This window comes from Ambystoma mexicanum, chromosome 3p (genome assembly GCF_040938575.1).
Source record: "Ambystoma mexicanum isolate Mex_15411 chromosome 3p, UKY_AmexF1_1, whole genome shotgun sequence".
NCBI lineage: Eukaryota > Metazoa > Chordata > Amphibia > Caudata > Ambystomatidae > Ambystoma > Ambystoma mexicanum.
Window position 1 is genome coordinate 547,736,454 of NC_090925.1, and position 19,047 is coordinate 547,755,500.

The 19,047-nt window shown below is 49.6% G+C and overlaps 1 protein-coding gene and 1 non-coding gene across 3 annotated transcripts in view; one reads left to right on the top strand and one right to left on the bottom strand.

Moving 5' to 3' along the window:
• CSE1L (chromosome segregation 1 like) overlaps positions 1-19,047 on the bottom strand; it is a 1,325,092-nt gene that overhangs the window by 139,532 nt on the left and 1,166,513 nt on the right. For both annotated transcript variants that reach the window (XM_069651279.1, XM_069651278.1), the window contains exon 24: positions 551-782. In XM_069651279.1, coding sequence (XP_069507380.1) covers positions 551-782 — 232 coding nt within the window. The remainder of the gene's footprint in view (positions 1-550; positions 783-19,047) is intronic.
• Positions 4,357-4,516, top strand: LOC138581552 (U1 spliceosomal RNA). Its single transcript, XR_011304622.1, has one exon. It is a non-coding gene; the product is annotated as a U1 spliceosomal RNA (small nuclear RNA).

Below are 19,047 nucleotides of genomic sequence, written 5' to 3' on the forward strand. Positions count from 1 at the left end.
GGAAGCAGACAATAGCAAAAAGATAAGGCCTCCCATAGATGGCAATGGGAGGAAAGCAGCACAAAGAACATCTTTACTAACAGTGCCCATGTCGGGGCAATTCGGTGCAGAATACACAGTCGGAACATCGGGTGGATCCGGGATGCCATGCACAGTAGGCCCACTACGATCCCACTATGACATCACATACAGTATGCACATACTGTGTTACCACATGATGTTAGCAACAAAAACAGCTAAGGAAAAAAAAAGTGCCCCAAACTGGTTACCACAAAGATAGTTAGGACGACCTACACAAAGCTGAAATTAAGCTTTTGAAGAGCCAATTTTCCATCTAATGCACCACAATGAACAAAGTTATAAGCTGCCTCAACAATTAAAACTTTAGAACATATTGAGAAATGTTTTAATTAAGGCAGTTCGGGCATTAAATGTACAAACCTTTTGTAAAAAATGTGTAGCATTGGATTGGTCAAAATCAGAAACGTGTTAAATTAGTGACATCTTTTAGACCCACATTTGGTCTTAAATACAAGTAAAGGAAACGTACTCTGCCAGGAAACGCAGTGGATAGCTTGTGTAGAGACTGTACCAACAGGAACTTTGGATTGCTAACCATCTGACCAATTGGATCATGCTCTTTTTTCCCAGCGAACGCCAGCTGTGAAAAAGCTGTTTGATACCCAGGAGTATCTTCAATATCAATAAAATGTTCTTCATCTGGAATAGTGTCATCTTCAGGAAGCTCAAAAAGACCAATGAGGGACTGCAGTAAAGGAGCCCTGTTGACAAAACACAATCATATTACACCAATGATGATATCAGTGATAATATTAATCAAAGATCCTATCTTTAAGTTTATGACCTCAACAAAAATAAATTACCAGAACATATACTTATCGCAACATAAATCACAACTTTCAATTTTCAGGACTTTTAAAATGCAGTGGCTCCTTTTCCCTTTTAAAGCAGACCCAGTGAATAATGATCAACATCTGGGTATTCAATTTAGTTCAACCTTATACCCTCTTTTTGGAGTTGACCAATTTACATACTTTAGGTAAATTAAAGTTACTCGCCGTAGTGACTAGAATACTTCTAGTCACTAGTGCCCTTTCATTTATTCTTGTGGGCATCCCCTCAACATGGTGATGGCACCGAAACCTTTGGCAGTGAAAAATTGAGCTTCCCCTTTAAATTTAGTATTGCGAGCGGCCTCTGGCGTGGGAAGGCCCTGCCCTTCGTCACCTCACCTCCCCTTTGAACACATCGGACCCTTAGATACCCGGCTACTCTTAGAACATATTAGCCCTTGGCATACTAGCGGGGGAAGGCGAGTGGGACGTATGGAGGAAAGGGTACTATGAGTACTCTAGTCAATACAGTGAGTTACTAATTACTCATATGTCCCGTCCCCTTTCCTCCATCCTTGTGGGTGATTCCACTGAACAAGAACATAGGGTGCAGCTGTGATAACCTGCCTCAGATCTAGGACGAAGCAAAAAGGTTCTTCAAAACAACCCGACCAAACGCTGCATCACGACTGGAGCTAGTGTCCAGTGAGTAGTGCCTACAGAAGGCCGACGCCCCCCTCACCCCCCACCAAAGTAGCTGCCCTGCTGACCTATCAAGAAGCATGTCTCTGAAACGGAACTGCCGTGGCCTTAGCTCTGACCGCATGGGCATGAATCCCTCCGGAACAGGTTTGCCCATGGCCCACAAAAGTCACAAAGAATGCTTCAGACTTCCTCAAGGATTTAGTTTGAGAGATAAAACTTGAGGACCCTCTTGAGGTCCAAGGAATGTAGGGCTGTCTCTGCCTTTGACTGCGGGTTTGGGAAGAACACTGCCAGGCAGATCTCTTGATTCAGATGAAATGGAGAGACCACCTTGGGCAAGAGGTGTGGGCGAGTGTTAGGGAGAATTCTCATTCTATGGCTAATTTCCCTTACCTATAGAGTCCCCCAGCAGCTTTGCTGGATTTGAAGGGTTTTTTTTTTTCTCCTGCTAAGAGTGAGACTCTTTTTCCACTCTTAGGCATGTTTGCTATGTGTGTTCTAGGCTATTTTTTTGTGTTTAATGTCTATGGGGTTTTTCTCACCCTCATAGGGACCATCTTTATCCACATGTGTTGCACAGCACCCTCCGAGCAGTGACACAGGGGTGTCGTAGCGACCCCCAAAGAGACTCCATACCCTGGGACTGACTACTGTCTCCCAGGACATGTAAAGTCCTCATTGACTTTACTAGTCACTCTATATCAGGGTTGCCCAACATACAGCCCGCGGGCCACAATGCGGCCCGCCAGGCCGTATGTTGGGCAACTCTTGAGTTAAAAAAAAAGTATTATATAACTAACTTCCTCTGGTGACCCCATGGGGTCAACAGAGGTAGTTACAGTCCTCAGCCACGAAGCGTTAATTTATGCAATGTTTGTCGGATATCTGACAAACATTGCAGAAATAAATAAATTTGTCAAGATCTTGGGACTTGGAGGAAGGAGAGACTAATTTGCATCACGGCATAGTGAGGGTTACCTCGGGAATACCGTTCATTTTCGGTGAGCACGGGTCCATACAATTGCCCAGTACTCCCACAAACTATGAACAATGTGATTAATATAGTAGCAATTACTTTGCATTTAAATATCCCATTTCAGGCAAGGAGGACCCACCATGCAAGAGAGAAACGGGCTCCGTCCCAGACATGCCCGTTCCTCTCTTGCATGGGCTCCGAGGGGCAAAAGGCTAGCCGAGATGAAGGGAGGAGGTGGCGAGGTGAGGAGAAGAGTGCTGGCCCGGGCGAAGGATTATGTGGACAGGTGCTGTGCAGGAGTTCCTCTGGGCGTGGGCAGCACAGCGGATTCCTGAACCCCCGATTAGCCAAGGGCCGCTGCTCAGAGGGCCATTGTGCAGCGTTACTTTCAAGGTTTGTCATCTCTGGGCATATGTTTAGCAGGGGTTGCGGCGACACAGCCTGTCTGCCCCAAAAATCGTTCTTTTGAATTGCGAATGTCACCGAAGATGAACCTTTATCAGCTGAGAAACTAACATTTGCAGTGCTTTTTTCCTCGTCTCGAGACAAAGAAGAACAGTGGGAGCTCAGTTACGTTTACCTCTAAGCACAGTGCGGATTGATGAAAATGTCCATGCATTATACCAAGTACATTGGACATAGATGTGGCCAGTGGAGTATCAAAGCATGGCGAATACCACATGTACAGCACAATGTGTTACCCTAGTAGTGCCCCAATAACACACTGCAACCTGCAAATGGGCCTGCCAAGGTTTCTGGAAGTTGCTTATGAAGGTTACACACATTTTATTCAGAACCACATGGGGGGTGGGGTGGGAGCTTTACATATCACAGATCGGAGCCCCAGGCCATTTGCAAATTCAGTCCTACACCTCGCTGTGATCTATGATATGATCTGATAGGTTATTTATAACGCACTTAATACCCATGCAGCAGTGATCCCAATCATAAAAGTGAAACAGGCAAGCCCAACAGGTATAACTTATTATCACTCTTTTGGTAGCACAATCTGAGGGCAGCCTATACTCTTCAGGAGAGGTGCGAGAGGATATAGTTGGAACACAAAAAACAATAGTACTATGTTCCCAAAATACCTTTGTTCTTGTCTTTCGGATCTCAGCAGAGCCAGGCTTTTCAGCATCAGACCAGAAGCATGGGTGCCTTTGCGCTGGGCTGGGGTCAAGTCGGAGAGCAGCAGCGATGGGCCTCCATGATGCAGTTCTGTTTGGCAGTGGTGCTGATTTGTGGGAAGAAAACGCGGGGAACAGTAGGCCGTGCCAAGTGGATGGCACTGGAAGACTCAGTGACCTCTGGGCCCGGACAAGGGAATACTTGCCTTTGGCGCTGTGCAGGCTCGGCTGATACAACACGGCATATGGTTACAGCAAAGATGTCAAAGCTTCAGCATTGTCATAGAGCAAAACTATGAGATTCAGGGGTGGTGGAGCGTCGAGGTCCAGGATGATTATGATGGTGTCAATGGGGCCAGCGCTGAGCAGCTCCGCTGAGGAGGGCCATGGGCCCATGTGGGGCCGACAGGCCAGTGGGCAGACTGCAACAGGCCTGCTCGAGCCATCCTACTATTTATACAAATCTCGGGCCAAGCAGGGCCTGATGGGAGAAAGGAACTGCGCTACAATCTGCTCTTCGGCTGGGCTCTGACTGCCAGAGCTTCCGCCCAACACACGGGACAGGCAGCTCTGCAGACGCTCAGAGCTTCCGGGGGTGGGCGGTTGGGGCTGGGTCGGGGCCTGCCTTCTCACCCTTGCTTAGCAGGGCTTCCCAGAACTGACCCAACCCCTGCCCTCTTGCATGCAACTCATACTTAGCTGGCAGGGGAGAATCTGATCTCAAGGGCAGATCTCTCAGGGGGAGGCTTACCCATTGCAAATCGGATTTGCTGACCCCTGCTATGTCCCCAAATGCGGGATACACTACTTTATTTCTGGTAGTGGGGAGGCTACGTTCGCGCTCTCCCCCCGATTTATTGGTGAAAGAAAGAAAAGGTAAAGTGTGCACTAGGCCTGCTAGGTTAAGATTGTGCTCCCATTGCGTTTGTTCAATTAGGTTCACGTTTGGGTGATCGCTTTTCCACATTTAATCTGTCGAATTGAATTATGCTTCTTTCATCACCACAGAAGTAATGTGTATTACAGAGATAAGCTACCATATGTATTGGGCACAATGCACATGCTCAGGCAGCATCAATCATGCTTTGTACAGGACAATGCTGGCCTAAATTGGGAACAGCCAGCATTGACATGTTGCTACAGAGGCATATTTTGGGTGCAACCAGAATGACAATGTGTTACATCAGTGACAGTGCTGTCTTACACTGTGGACACATTGATCATTAAAATGTGTTGCGTTGTAAAATGTTCTTTTCTGCTGTTGGTGACATGGAATTTTCATGTTCCCCTTTAGAAAGGATTGTAAACTTATGGCTTTTTGGTCACCTTTTCTGCTGTAAAATGCACCATTTCAACCCCATATTTGAAAAAGAATTCTTGGGGGGTGGGGGAGAACCCGCCCAAACCCTCCCTAGAAGCTTGTAGCTCCCTCGCTACGCTCGGTCGCCCCCGGTATTTCAGAAAATTATTAATACAGACACTGAAAGATATCACAAGCAACTAACCTTTGATCACTGCCCATGACACCAAAAGCTATATTTGGGACTGCATGGCTATCACTCTCTGTGATGCTACTGTGTCAAAGGTCACACTACCGCTTTTTAATATACTGCTTTGGGTGAGGTTGTTGACTTTTGGCTCGCCGGCCCACTGGGTGACAAAGTTAATGCTTCGGCCCCACATTCAAAAAGGTTGGACAAGCCTACTCTATATGAACAAAACCAGTCCAACCCATCTTACTATGGAGGTACTGGAAAGGGTTCATAGTTTTTCCCTTATGTTCATTTTCGAGAGGGTACTGTACAGTCCCTCTCTCAAAAGTTTCTGGCTGGTGGCAGTGGTTACTACCAAAAATATTCGACCGCAAATATTTTCCTATGGGATTTTCCCATTGTTCGAGGCTACCACATTTTCGGAAAGCCTCCAACATACCACCGGTTTATTTTTATATTAACTTCACTCCGATAGGTTTTATTTGCCAGAACTTTAATATAAATTCTTTTTTGTGTCTTTCTCTAAAATCCTAACCCAGGTCGGGGGTCCTTTGTTCTTCCTTTTGGCGGGCTTCTGCCAAGAAGCCATCCTTTCGGCGCCACTGAATCTGGGGTGGACCCATAGTGTGGGAGGGGGGAGTAGGACCCCTGGACAGGGTTGCCTTCGCAACCCAAGTCGCACTCTGCCCCGATAGGCTGGAGGGTCTCCCGCCAGGATGACCACTCCACTGTGTGAGTGACAGCTAGGCTGTATGAATGGGGATCTTTTTGCATAAAAGCAGGGTCCTGAGGACTGGAAGAGCAAGATGTCGCCACTGGAACTAAAAAGCTGAAGAGGAGAGAAGCCAAAGACATCTGCAACGACTGAACCACCGGTGAAGCCTGCTGCATCGTCTCACCACTTTTCTCCACACGACGAGAGGAGATCTTCATCTGCAAGAGCCTTCTTCCCTTGAGCTGGTGGGGCCAACCAGTTTGCCAATCTCCTTCCCGGACCTGCCCTGGTCGAATCACCAGTGCCCTGCACTCGGAGACCGGATAGCCAGGCACCCGTCCACCCGGACCGCGATTTAAAGGAGCGTACCTTTTATTTTCGTTTGGCAGCACCGCGGCTGGTTTCATCCCTGGGCAGTGCAGTAACTCGAACCTTCCTCCACGACGAGAGCCTCTCTTCCTCTGCTGGATCCCCCGAACTGCAGGAACAACCGCAGGAGCCTCTTCTACATTTTAAAGGTACTGTGTTCCGCCAGGCCTCCCGTTTCGTTTGGTAGCGCTGAAGGTGTTTTAAATCATTTACCTACCTGTTGGGTTGGCCGCCCCTATCCTCTAAACATTATCTTTCACCTTCTGCAACTACCTTTTCGAATCGTTTAACAAAGACTTGACTGCAGCTACAAGAACATTTTTGCTCCTGGGCCCTTTGCCCTGTACCACTGACCCTGGCACAGGCCTATTGACTCTGGTTAAATCTGTTACAACTGCCCTCTCAGGATTGCTTCTCAACTAGAAATGTGTTGGTGCACCTAACTCTTATAACCACCTTTTCCTTCCCACTTTTAAAACTTGTGAAGTGCCATTTTGCTCGGTTTTCACCTAAGTGTAATACATACTAAAGTACTGCCTTGCCTAATCTTGTTCACAATATTATTGGGAAGTGTTGCTAGGATAACTAAGAGTATATTCTTGTATAACTTTATCAATTTCTCACAAGGGTGGGAAAGAACGAGTGCCATTTGTGTTTGGTGTACACTGTGCCATTTTGCTCAGTTTTCACTCTTGCTCAAACTTGTCTACAATTTACTAGGGAGTTGTTTATACTTTTTCTGACTTATTTAAACTTGCTTTAAGAACTGTGATTGATGTATCTAACTAGAAGTGTGTAAAATAAACATATATTCTTTTTAATACAAAGCTTTGGTCAGTGTTTCCTTGTACCATAGTGCTGTAGTCCTATTGTGTAAACCCTGAATACTGCTCATCTCCCTCTTGAGATAAGTCTGACTGCTTAGCCACAGCTACCAACTAAATCTTTGTGGTACAGACTGATACCAAAGGGGAATTATTGCTCACACCTGTAGTCTTAATCTTCTGTAGTGCTCCCTAAGGGAACTGCACAGGACTCTGCATAACAGCGAGTGCGCAAGAGGACCTTGTCGTTGTGAAGGGCTTGCACAAAGACAGCGCCTGCAGCTCACTAACCATGAGCGCAGAGGAGAGCAACCAGTTGCAATGTTTGTAGAGTCACCAAGCAGATGCTCAGAGAGGCCATCGCCTCGAAAGGTTTGTGATGCAAAACTGCCAGCACCACATGGAGGTCTCCGACTGGGTGCAGCCTGTGCACCGGAGGAAAAATCCTAGACAACCCCTGAAGGTGGGCCTTAACCACAGGGCTAGCCACCGAAAATACATGATCTGGGGAATTCTTGTAAGCCCCAATGGCCCCTAAATAAGTGCAGCAAGCAACCACCTGAATTACAGAAGGAGCTAGGTGTGCGGAAAAATCCAGTACGTCATCCAGAGGACAGGTGACAGGGTCCAGACCCTTGTCAGGAGCCAAATGGCAGAACCTAGTCCATTTGCTCTTCTACTGGGGTCGAGTAGAGGGCTTCCTGGCCTGCTGAATGATGTCCCAGTTATCTGGAAAATTGAGCATGCTGAACCTCAGCTGGTCGGGAACCAGGCCGCCAGCTTGGACGGGTCCGAATGTCCCACTGCCCTGCTCCGCTGAGTCAAGAATCCCCTGCTGGAGATCAGAAGGTGGGCGGGACCCTGGGAGCACAACTGCAGCAGATCCGAAAACCAGGGTCTCGCAGGCCAGTGGGGGGCAACCAGAATGTGGCTGCAATCCAACGAAGCCGGGAACTTGCGGAGGGTCTGCTGGAGCAGAGGGGTGGGCAGGAATGCGTAACACCTGCGGTCGTGCCAGCAGATCTGGAAGGCATCTCGCCCCAGTGACACCTGGGCCCGACCATGAGGCAAACTGTGGGAACTTGGCATTCGGCGGAGAGGCAAACGCGTCCAGGTCCGCGAACCCCCAACGCTGGAATAGGGGCAACAAGGTGTAGTTGTGCAACATCCACTCGTAGGTGTGGAACGCCGAGCGGCTCAGCTGATCCGCTTCTGCATTGCCGTCCCCTGACAGGTGGACCGCTGAAATCCAAATCCTCTCTGTAAGGGCCCATTCCCATTTCAAAACCGCTTCCATGCACAGGAGGGGTGGACCGGGTGCCACCCTGCTTCTTCAGGTAAAACATTGTGGTAGAATTGTCCGTTCTGACAAGAACCGACTGGTCCCTGATTAGGGGAAAAAACACATTGAGGGCCAGGCCCACTGCCCGGCGCTCGAGAAAGTTGATATGTAGGAGGGCTTTCGTCTTGGACCATGCTCAAAGGATCGCCTAGCCCTTCAGAGTAGCCCCCTCAGCCCAAAATAGAGGATTCCGTCGTCACAACCAGGGAAGGCTCCGGCCGGGTGAAGGGGGCTCCCACTGAAACACTGCCATCCATCAGCAAAGGTCTGGCAAAAGGAGTGGCGGAATAGGGATCCTGGCCGACTGAGCCCCCATCTCCTGATCCCAATCGGCCGCCAGGTGGCGGTGCCTCATTGAGATGGGCGTGCTGTACAGTCAGCACACAGGAGGCCATCAGGCCCAGAATGTGCTGGAACCACCATGCCGTAGTAGTTGGCCAGAAAGTGCCCCACCGCCTTGCGCAGGGACATCAGCCTCTCGGGCGTGGGGTACCCCCGGTGAACGGTAGTGTTCCAACGCGCCCGTAGGAAGACCAGATCCTGAGAAGGCCACAACTGATTTCCTCAGGTTGAGTGAGAACCCCAGCTGATGAAGGGTATCTGCCAATCTCTGGCAGATGTGCACTACTGCTATGGGTGAGCCCGCCCCCTCACCAACCAGTCATCCAAATAAAGGTACAGGCGATGGTCAGAACGTTCATCAACTTCGTATAGACACGAGGGGCCGAGTACAGGCTGAAGGGCAGCACTTAGTACTGAATGTGTTATGACAATAGTGAACCGCAGAAACTACTGATGCGGGTGACATGGGTACATGCAGGTATGCATCCTTGAGGTCCAGGGAACACATCCAGTCCCCTGCATACTGATGCTCGGAGGAGTAATAATCTTTAAGCGTTGCAGCGGTAAAGAGATGGTTGTTCATGGGTACTGCAAAAATCCAGGAAGAGTAACCGAAGCCCATGTCTGCAAGAGAAACCGGTTCTATCACCTGCATCTCCAATAGAGAAAGGATCTTCTGTAAAAGAGCCTGGGGACCCGATCCGATGAGGAGAGGATGGTAAAGGCAAAGTAAGAGGGAGACTGAAGCCCATAGAGAATAGATAGGAGCCATGGGTTGCTGAAAAGACGCTTCCATGTATCCTGGAACAGGGCCCAACACCCCTCCCCCACCGGCGAGCTGTGTTCCCCGACCCGGATGTTCCTGTTTCATGGCATCAGAGGCGGGGGCCGAGGAAGGGGAGTGGACAAAAACTGTGCAACGCCCTCTGTATCTTCCTTTTGCTGTTGCTGAGTGACCTGCCAGGCCTCTGTGTACCAGTCTGTGAACCCCTTGAAGCTGTAGAATGTTCAAGGTTTGAACTCGGTCCTACCTTGGGATGCAGGGGAGGTTTTCTGGCCTGGCTTTGTCAGGATGGCCTAGGACTTGGCAGTTTGAGTGGAGGTTTTCTTCTTCGTCAATTTGTCATCGGTGGACAAATGAAAAAGATACATACCCTCACGGGGCATATCTAGGATTCGCTCTGGCATGTCAGATGAAAACTTTGTGGCGTGCATCCACACCGTCCTTCTCAACTCACCCTCTGCTGGTTGTGTTGATGTGGGAGACCAAGGACTCCATGAGGTCCTACGCAATGGCCCAGGAATATGCCAGCACAGCCTAGAAGGAGGCTTGTTTGTCCGAAGGGAGGTTGGGCAGAAATCCTGCGAAATCCCACGGCAGCTATTGGCTAGCCGCAGCCAAGGTGGCATCTGCGTTGGCCTGCTGCAGATGCAGTACTGAGATGGAGTAACAGTGCTTTCCCAAGAACCTTGTCCTCAGAGAGGCAACTGAAGGTGGTTCCCATGGAGGAAGACAACAAAGACGATGGTTTAGAATAAAGCGAGGCCGCAGCCACCACGGAGGAATGGGGCTGTGGGTTGGAGGCAAAGAGGATTGGCTCCCCACCAGTCAGCATGAACCTGCTGTCTAACCTCTTGTTCATATGGGCGTTGGCCCTGCGCTTTTCTCAGGCCTTCCGTACCACCTGCAGCACATCCCTCAGGAAGGGAATGCTGGGCCGTGGTGCACTTCCCCAAGAGCTCTGCGAGCACCCCTGACCCCTGAGGGGCCTCCTCAGGAAGAGGGACTCCCCCCCCCACCCCCCCCAATAACTCTGCCAGGCCCTGAAGGCTGTCATGAAAGGCCTTCACAGATGCAGAGGGCTTGTTGTCCTGGAACTCACAGTAGTCATCGTTCTGCCCTCCCCTTATTCACAGGCTGAGGGGAATCCGGGCACTGGGGCACAGGTGCCAGAGGGGTCCCCTGCTACAGGTCCAAAGCCGCAGACAAGTCCAACGGCTGTTGAGGGGAGGCTGTGGTGGTACAGGAGGAGGTGGAGGGGTCGGAACGACTGGTGGGACCTGCACCGGTGGAGGGACCGGCAACAGAATTGCTGGTGGAACGGGAGGAGTGCCCAGGGGAGGGTGCTGAGGTAGTACCGTCTTGGGGATGACCTTCACTATGTCCTTCAGCAGACCCTTAATTTGAGGGGAACTCATGAGGAAGAGGAAGCGTTCGAAGAAGGGGTCCTCACTAGCCACCGGGTCCCTAGGGGCCCTGCCCTTCGAGGCGCTGGGCCTCCACTCATGGTCAGAACACTGAGGCGCCTACTGCATGTAGGTGTACGTCTGTGATGGCAAGATGTACCCCTAAGGGGACCAAAAACCTGCACCGTAGGATCTGCTGCCGCTTCGAGAGGGAACAGACTGGGATCATCCTGCAAAGCCCACTTGATGGGCGAAAGCACTGGCGGGCCTTGAGCCAGATCCAAGATGGCCACCTGCACCACGTGCCGCTCTGCCATTTTCAAACTTTAAGACACGCCCTGGAAGGGAGGGTGCAAAGGCTCTGAGCCAGGAGAGATCTCAGACACCGGAGGATACAGCTTGGGTCTTGCACACAAAGCAGAGGCATCGACCTCGGAGATCCCTTTAGTAGGCGCATGGGCATGGACCACTGCAGGCACTGTCTTACTTACCATGGCCATGTATGCTTCTGATATGGCCTGAACCATTGTTAGGCAGAATCCCATGCAGTACCCTTTGGGAACACTACACAAAATTAAGACTACAAGGAGCAGCACAAATTCACCTTTGGTACAAGCCTGTGCCACAAAGAAAAAGTGGTAGCAGTGACTGAGCAGCCAGACCTATCTCAAGAGTAAGTGAGCAGTATCAAAATAGTTACACAACGGACAACAATTACTATGGTTCAGGCAAACACTGACTGAAGGTTTCCAAGTAAAAGAATATACATTTATTTCACTCTTCAATTGTATAACATTACACTATTATAAGCAGTCTTAAAAATCACACTCTTAATACACCACACCACACCACTTCCCTTAAATTCCAGACAAGTTAAGCTCACAAAATCAAGTGGGAGCAAAATGGCACTCTAGCAATTTGAAAGGGAGGGAAAGACAAACTTAATAGAAATGGAACCACACCAACAGGTAAGTACTCAGGGCAAGTGAACAAGAGAGACTACAGTGATTGCATCAGGTAGAAAAGGCTTAGCGCCAAAGTCAATGGGTCGAAAAAGTCTTTTGCTCAAGATCACACAGTTCAGAGTAGTTTGTGGTAAAGTTTGTGCCACGGGTGCTGGACGAGGTTGGTTGGTAGAAAAGTTAGTTCAAAGAGAAGAGGAGGACAAGCCCTCGGTTTGGAGAAAGATTTCACACACTTTCACCGCAGCTGAACGAAACGAACAACCGGATTTGCACAGTAACTTAAAACGGAGAGGGAGCTCTCACTGCTGCGGACATTCCAGGTAGTTCCTGCAGGCTCACAGTTCCTGAAGCGACTGTCGGACTGACACGAAGTAGGAAGCAGGAGGGTCCTACGCTACCCAGGGAAGAAACCAGCAGCGGAGCAAAACAACGAATGAAAGGTGCGCTCCTTAAAACCCAAGCAGGGTCCAACCTTCTTGGCTATCCGGCCCACTGTAGCTCTGTACAGCGAATTCAACCAGAGGAGGGGTCCTGGGTTGAAGTTGGGCAAACTGGTTGGTCCCACCAGCTCAAGGGAAGAAGTTTCCTGGAGGATCTTCTCTGTCATTGGAGTTCGATTTGGACCTGCAGCAGGGATTCACCGACCGGTTCAGTCGCGGTAGGGGTCCTCTTCCATCAGCTCCTCGTTGGTTCTTTCGTTGCAGTTCGACTCTGCTCTTCCAGAGACCTGCTTTTTATGCAGTTTTCCCCCATTCACACAGCCTGGCTGTCAATCACACAGCAGGGGTGACTGTCCTGGCCGGACAGTCCCCTGACCAATCAAACAGGAAAGCGACTTGGGTTACCAAGGGAACCCATGGCAGGGGTCCGAAGACCCCTCCCTCACATCCTGCCTACCTAGACTTTCAGGCACCTAAAGGAGGGCTTTTGTGCAGAAGCCCGCGAAAAGGACAGCGAACAAAGGGACCAAACCTGGTTTGGCGCGCAGAGAGAAACACGAGAAAGACCTTACCAAAAAGAAATGGCGACTAAACCCAGCCGGAACAATATTAAAATCAATATGGTCAAGCGGGTTTAAGTTCGAGGCTAATATAATAGCCTAAAACAATACCATGGTTATATAACAACCGCGGTAGAAAAAATAGGGTAGTTACCACTGCTACCAACCAAGTCTTAATGGAAAGGGAGCGAAACAGTGCTCCAAGTGAGACAGACAACCCTTTCCAATTAACCCTTTCCAATACTCCATGGAAGATGGAGTGTACTGGGTCTGTGGTTTAAAGAGACTAAGTAAAGTTAATGGCAACTTTACCTGTTTCTGGGAGACAGTGGTCAGTCCCAGAAACTGGAGTCAGGGGGAAGTCTGAAAGACAACCCCGTGTCACTGCACTGAGGGTGCTGTGTAACACAAGAAATTGGTGTCTATGGAGTAGGTGAGGCTCCATAGGCCAAGATCACACAAAATGTCAAAACACACATAGCAAAACACATGTAGGAGTGGGAAAAAGGCTCACACTCTTACCAGGTGAAAAAAATAAACCCTAGAAATCCAGCAAAGCTGCTGAGGGACTCATTAGGTAAGGGAAATCAGCCATTTATGAGAATTCTCCCCAACAACCATCCAATGGGCAATGGAGGCATTGGGTGGCCTGAGTGCCTAGGGCCATGTCCCCAAATGTGATGAAATGTGCTTCCGTTTTCCTAAAAGGCTTCATTCACGAGAGATACAATTTAAACACCATAAGGAGGTCCAGGGAGTGCAATGCCTATTCTGCATCCGACTGTGGATTAGTAAAGAAGACAGGCAAACATATCTTCTGGTTTAGATGAAATGGGGAAACAACCTTGGGCAGAAACTTTGGGTGAGTGCGCAGGAGTACCTTATTGTGCAAAACTGTTAAAGGCTCACAACGACAGCGCCTGTAGCTCACTGATTCTATGCGCGGAGGTGAGAGCCACCAGCAGAACCGACTTGAGAGTAACCCACCTAACCTCAACTGAAGCTGTGAGTACCACATTCAGGTCCCAGATGGGGTGGGGCCTGTGCACTGGTGGAAGCAGTCTGGTTAACCCCTTGAAGTGTGCCTTGACCCCTGGGAATAGCCGCTGAAAAGGTCTGATCTGTTGCGTTTTTGTAGGCCCAGATAGCCACAAGATTAGTGCGGCACATATCCACCTGGACCTTGATCAGTCTAGGTGCACAGAGAAAGATAGCACGTTGTCCAGTGTGCATGTGAGGGGGACAGGGGGGGGGGGGGTTGATGCCCTTCTCCAGTGCCTAATGGCAGAACCTAGTCCACTTACTCTTGTATTTCAAGCGTGTGGAGGTTTGACCCTCACAAGCCGCTGGGTCAGAGCGTGAGGAGGGAGCCCGGTCCTCGGACACGCTGGGCCTCCTGTCCGAGTCAGTGCGCCATGGCACCTGCGAAGGGTACCCAAACGGCTGACTTGTATAGACGTATTCCTGTGGGGACCAGTTGCCTGCAGGCCGTAGCTAAGCCCAGAGGAAAGAGGACTAGAACCAACCTGAGCCACCCATTCGGAGGGTGAGGAGGCTGCATGAGGCCTGCTGTCGGAATCGAAGATGGTTGCCGGACGCGCAGTCTCTGCTGCGTGCTTGTCTGCAATTTAGGGAGCCTGTGCCACGCCCTGGGAGGGAGGGTGCGAAGGCCCCCAAACCCGTGCTGGCCCAGATATGGCTGGGGCATGCATACGACCCCACTCAGCAATAGATGCACCGATCTCAGAGGGCTCTGGTAGGCCGATGAACCTTAGTTACCAGGCTGGAAGTCGATTCGTCCCCCGCTGAAACGACCTCTGGGTGGGTACAGATGCTTTTTGCCCTCAGCCGTGGAAGCTGGTAGTCGTATGGGACCGTGCCTCAGGCTTCCGCCCGGAGCTAGAGATCGAAGGCCCCTCGCACCTCGGTGCATATGAAGAGCTGGAGCGCACCCTCTGTGGTGGGCCCCGGGGAGCTCCTGGGCTCCTTGGCGCAGAAGCCAGTAGCCCTGATGGTCTTGGGCTGACCACCGGTGTTAGGGTATGGAGGATGCCTCCCAGCCAGTAACCTTGGAAAGGAGTCACCGGGCTGTGGTGCCTTGGAGAACAAGTGACCTACCTTCTTGTGATGCGAGGTTGTTGCCACAAAGTCCATCAGATGACCTTGAGGTGACGTGTGGAAGATCTCAATCCAGCGGAACAGCCGATTTCAGCGATTGAGGGCTGAGTGAGCCGCATGGCATGCACGCGTCCCAGCAGTGATCGGGACCAAGCACTCAAGGCATAGTGCATGGGGGTCCGATGCCGGAAAGGAATAGCCCTCTGGCCGAAATGCACCGTGGGAGGCAAGGCACCAAAGGGAGGCGACTCATTTGAAAAGAAAAACAGGGAAGCATGCGAAGCAACAAAGAAAAGGGACTACGCAAGCTGCCAGATCGGATACCATCTGTGCGGAAAAAGGGACTGGGGTGTGGCGCCGGAAGGTGGGGCTACTGGGCAGTCCCACACCCAGGGCTGCATCCCTGCACGCTATACTAAGTTTTAAAGGGGAAGCTTTCATTTTTAGCTGCCAATGGTTCCGGGTCCGGTACCATCCCCACTCCTGGGGAAGCCCCACAAGGATGAAGGAAAGGGGACTGGACGTACCAGTATGCTCTTTATAACCACAGTATTGCTTCTACGTATTTCTCATACCATGAAATACAACTCCCCTCCCAAGAGCAGACCATCAGGGGACACAGCTCAGCTATGCATCAGTAGCACCACAGGCAGTAAAGAAACTTTAGTTCAAGCACCGTTAAGGTGAAACATTCTGATGCAACCAAACCATTGAAATTCAGTCAAAAAAACTTAAGTGACTTTAAGTGTCTGATTTAATGCCACAAAACTCCCAAAATTCAGCAGGTGTTGGAAGTGAGGCCACATTAATTATTAGGCCTCCATTGCACATCTCTGCACACTGATGACAACCAAAATGAAATCACATATGAGATCACATAGGACATGTCGGATAACATCAGTGATGACATTATATGAGAAATGAGGAAAGACACCACCTAAGACCTTCTCACTGGTAAGCACACCAGCCATTAGGCAACATTTTGGACTGTATTTGAAGATATAGCACAGATGTAACATACCTTGTCTTTTATGAACGTCTGAAAACATTTGCCAAGCACCTTAAATAATGGTTGGGGAACTACAGAAAGTCTTTGTTACTTAGCTGTAACTGTATTTCTCCAGTATCATTATCTTTCTTAGTTTGCCCATTCTGCCTGTACAGGCCCTCACTTATGTAGTCCCTCCACCTCACTTTGGTCCCTTACAACCCTTACCAATGAGGTGGCAGGACTTAAGCTGCACCCTAGGCAGCTATCTTCAGATTTTGAGCTTTAGTGACTGCATATGAGACCTACCGACTTTGGAGCAACCTCCCAGGGGAGGTGGGTGGGCGCATGTGAATCTATGAAGGATATCAATGCTGGAGAAATACAGTTACAGTTAAATAACATACTTCTCTGGCATTTGATCTTTCATAGACTCACATGCTTGAATAGAACACCAAGCAGTGGATGCATGCCACTTTAGTTTAAAAAAAAAAACACATGGGTAAAACAGTACCATAAAGAATACGCAAACCCCAATGCATCCTAGAGACTCAAGGGAAGGAGGAAAGAACAATGGCTGCTCCTACCATACGTGACTAGGTGCCACAGGATTGCTCGCCCGACTGCTGACTACTTACTGACTAGGTTCTCCAAGGAGTAGTGTTTGGCGAACGTGTGGAGCTTGGTGGCCGCCCTGCAAAGGTCCCTTATAGCCACTTCCGCCTGGAAAGCTGCTGTAGCCACCGTTCCTCTGATGGGGTGTGCTGTATCTGGACGAGAGAGCGAATCACCTCTGGATTGGTGGCAGTGGGAGATGCAGTTTGCCACCCAGCTTGCAAGGCCCTGTTTGGATATGCTTTGTCCCTTGGTGCACCCAGAGAAGCCAACAAAGAGTCCGGAGGAGACACGAAAACCACAGGTAAGTTGCAGGTAGAATGTCAAGACCTGTGAAAGGTCTAAGGAATGAAGAGCTAGCTCAGTGATGGAAGAATGCTTACCGAAAAAGGTTGGGAGAAATATATGTTTCGAGAGTCATTACCAACACCACCTTTATTTAACCAGCACCAGGAACCCTCGGGCATCAGGGTGCACATAGACACGAAGGTCATTTATTAGACGGGTCTGAACATTTATGTTGTAGTCTCAGGAGAATGCTAGGTGGTGCTAGTTAACCCCTTTAAACAGTAACTTTTTTTTATTGGACGCGGAAGCTGTTGATATTTTATTCCAGCCGGAGTTTGCTTGGAAGCCTATTCCAGATCTGTGCTGCCCTAGTCGGGAAAGTTCGACCAAATTCTCCGGTCTTTCTGAATCTGAGCGATTTAATTATTCCCAAATTGGCCGATTTTAGCGCCCAGTTGGGGATGTAAGGGAACGTGCAGGTTTTTAGATACTTTGGGGCCTGACCATAAAGACACTTATCGACTATATTGGCTACTTTGAAGTGGATCCGGGCCACAATTGGAGGCCAGTGTAGTGATTCTCTCCCTGTGGAGGTATTTTCCCTTCTTGGGATGCCCTTAATGATTCTAACTGCATCGTTTTGGAGAGTTTACAACCGGTGGGTAAATTTTTTCTTAGCCCCTATCTGCAGGGAATTGTAGTGGTCAATAAATGATAAAATTATGGCTCTGCCAATCGATGCAGTTCTCTTCTGAGATTAGGGGTATAAAAACCTCACACACTCAGCTAACTTCTCCAAAGAAGCAGCTCTCTGAGTCACCACCTTCCTTGAAGGCAGAGCAATGAAGGTGTTCTCAAACCTAGCCAACGCTACCCCCACCACCATTCAATGCGGAGTCCCACAGGGCTCTTGCACAACACCCACACTATACAACTTGTTCACGAAGCCTCTTCGATAAGCTCGACTCTCTTGGTATCACGTACATGAATTACGCTGACGATACTCAGGTACTCCTTCCTCTCTCTGGCTCATACCACAAAGACGCTGAGGCACTCCACACAATTTACACCACCATCCAGGCTTGGATGGCAGTCAATGGCCTTTGCCTCAATGGGGACAAGACCCAAATAATTATATTATGTCACAAAATGACTCTAGCCAAACTTGATAAACTGTACTCCAATTTTACCATTGATAATACGATCATCCCTGTGTCTACATCTGTCAAGACACTGGGGGTCTACTTAAACTCCACACTACCCATGACCAGACAGGTCAGCGCCATCACATCCTCATCTGCACACGCCACCAAGCTCATAAACGCCATAAAACGATCCTTTTTTTTGTTTTTTTCTTTTTTTTTCTTCCCAACAAACAAAACATGAGTCATCAAAAACATCATACACTTGACATCAATGTACTGCTTCCCGCGCCCCTCCCCCCGGTCCGAGCCTAACCATCTTCATTTTCCATTTCTGCATCCTGTGGTAGATGCTCCTTCCCCGTGGAGTCATCTGGGTCCGGAAATGACCCGAACAGTTCCGCTATTAGTGACTTCCAGGCCATCAGGGACTCCGTACCCTCCAATCCCCCGACATTGCTAGCCTCCTGCCATGCCATAGTTTCTGCCTCCGCCCATTTCTGCAAGTCCCTCCACCACACCTCCACCCGTGGTCCATGACATGTCTTCCATCCCATGGCTATTCTTTTTGCCAGCACATATGCTAAATCCTTCAGTTTGCTCACATGTTTTAGTTTATCAGACCTCGGGAACACCCCTAACAAACAAGCCCACACCGTATCCACTACCATCTTGACCCCCTTCACTGCCAGTTTACTTTCCACTTTGCGCCAAAATCGTGCAATGACCGGGCACGACCAGAACATGTGTACCATGCTCGCGTTCTCCTCACACTTGGGGCATGCCTGTCGTCCTGCATTCGCAAACCTCGATATCCTCTGGGGTGTCATATAGGCCCTATGCGTGATATACAGTTGTATCCGTTTTAGCCTAGCATTTCTAGACACCTTATGATACCCCTGCACCCGTTCCCACATCCTGTCCTCCATCGGGGTCCCCACTTCAGTTTCCCAATCCAATCTCAGTTGGGTGATCTCTTTCCCCACTTTGAGCA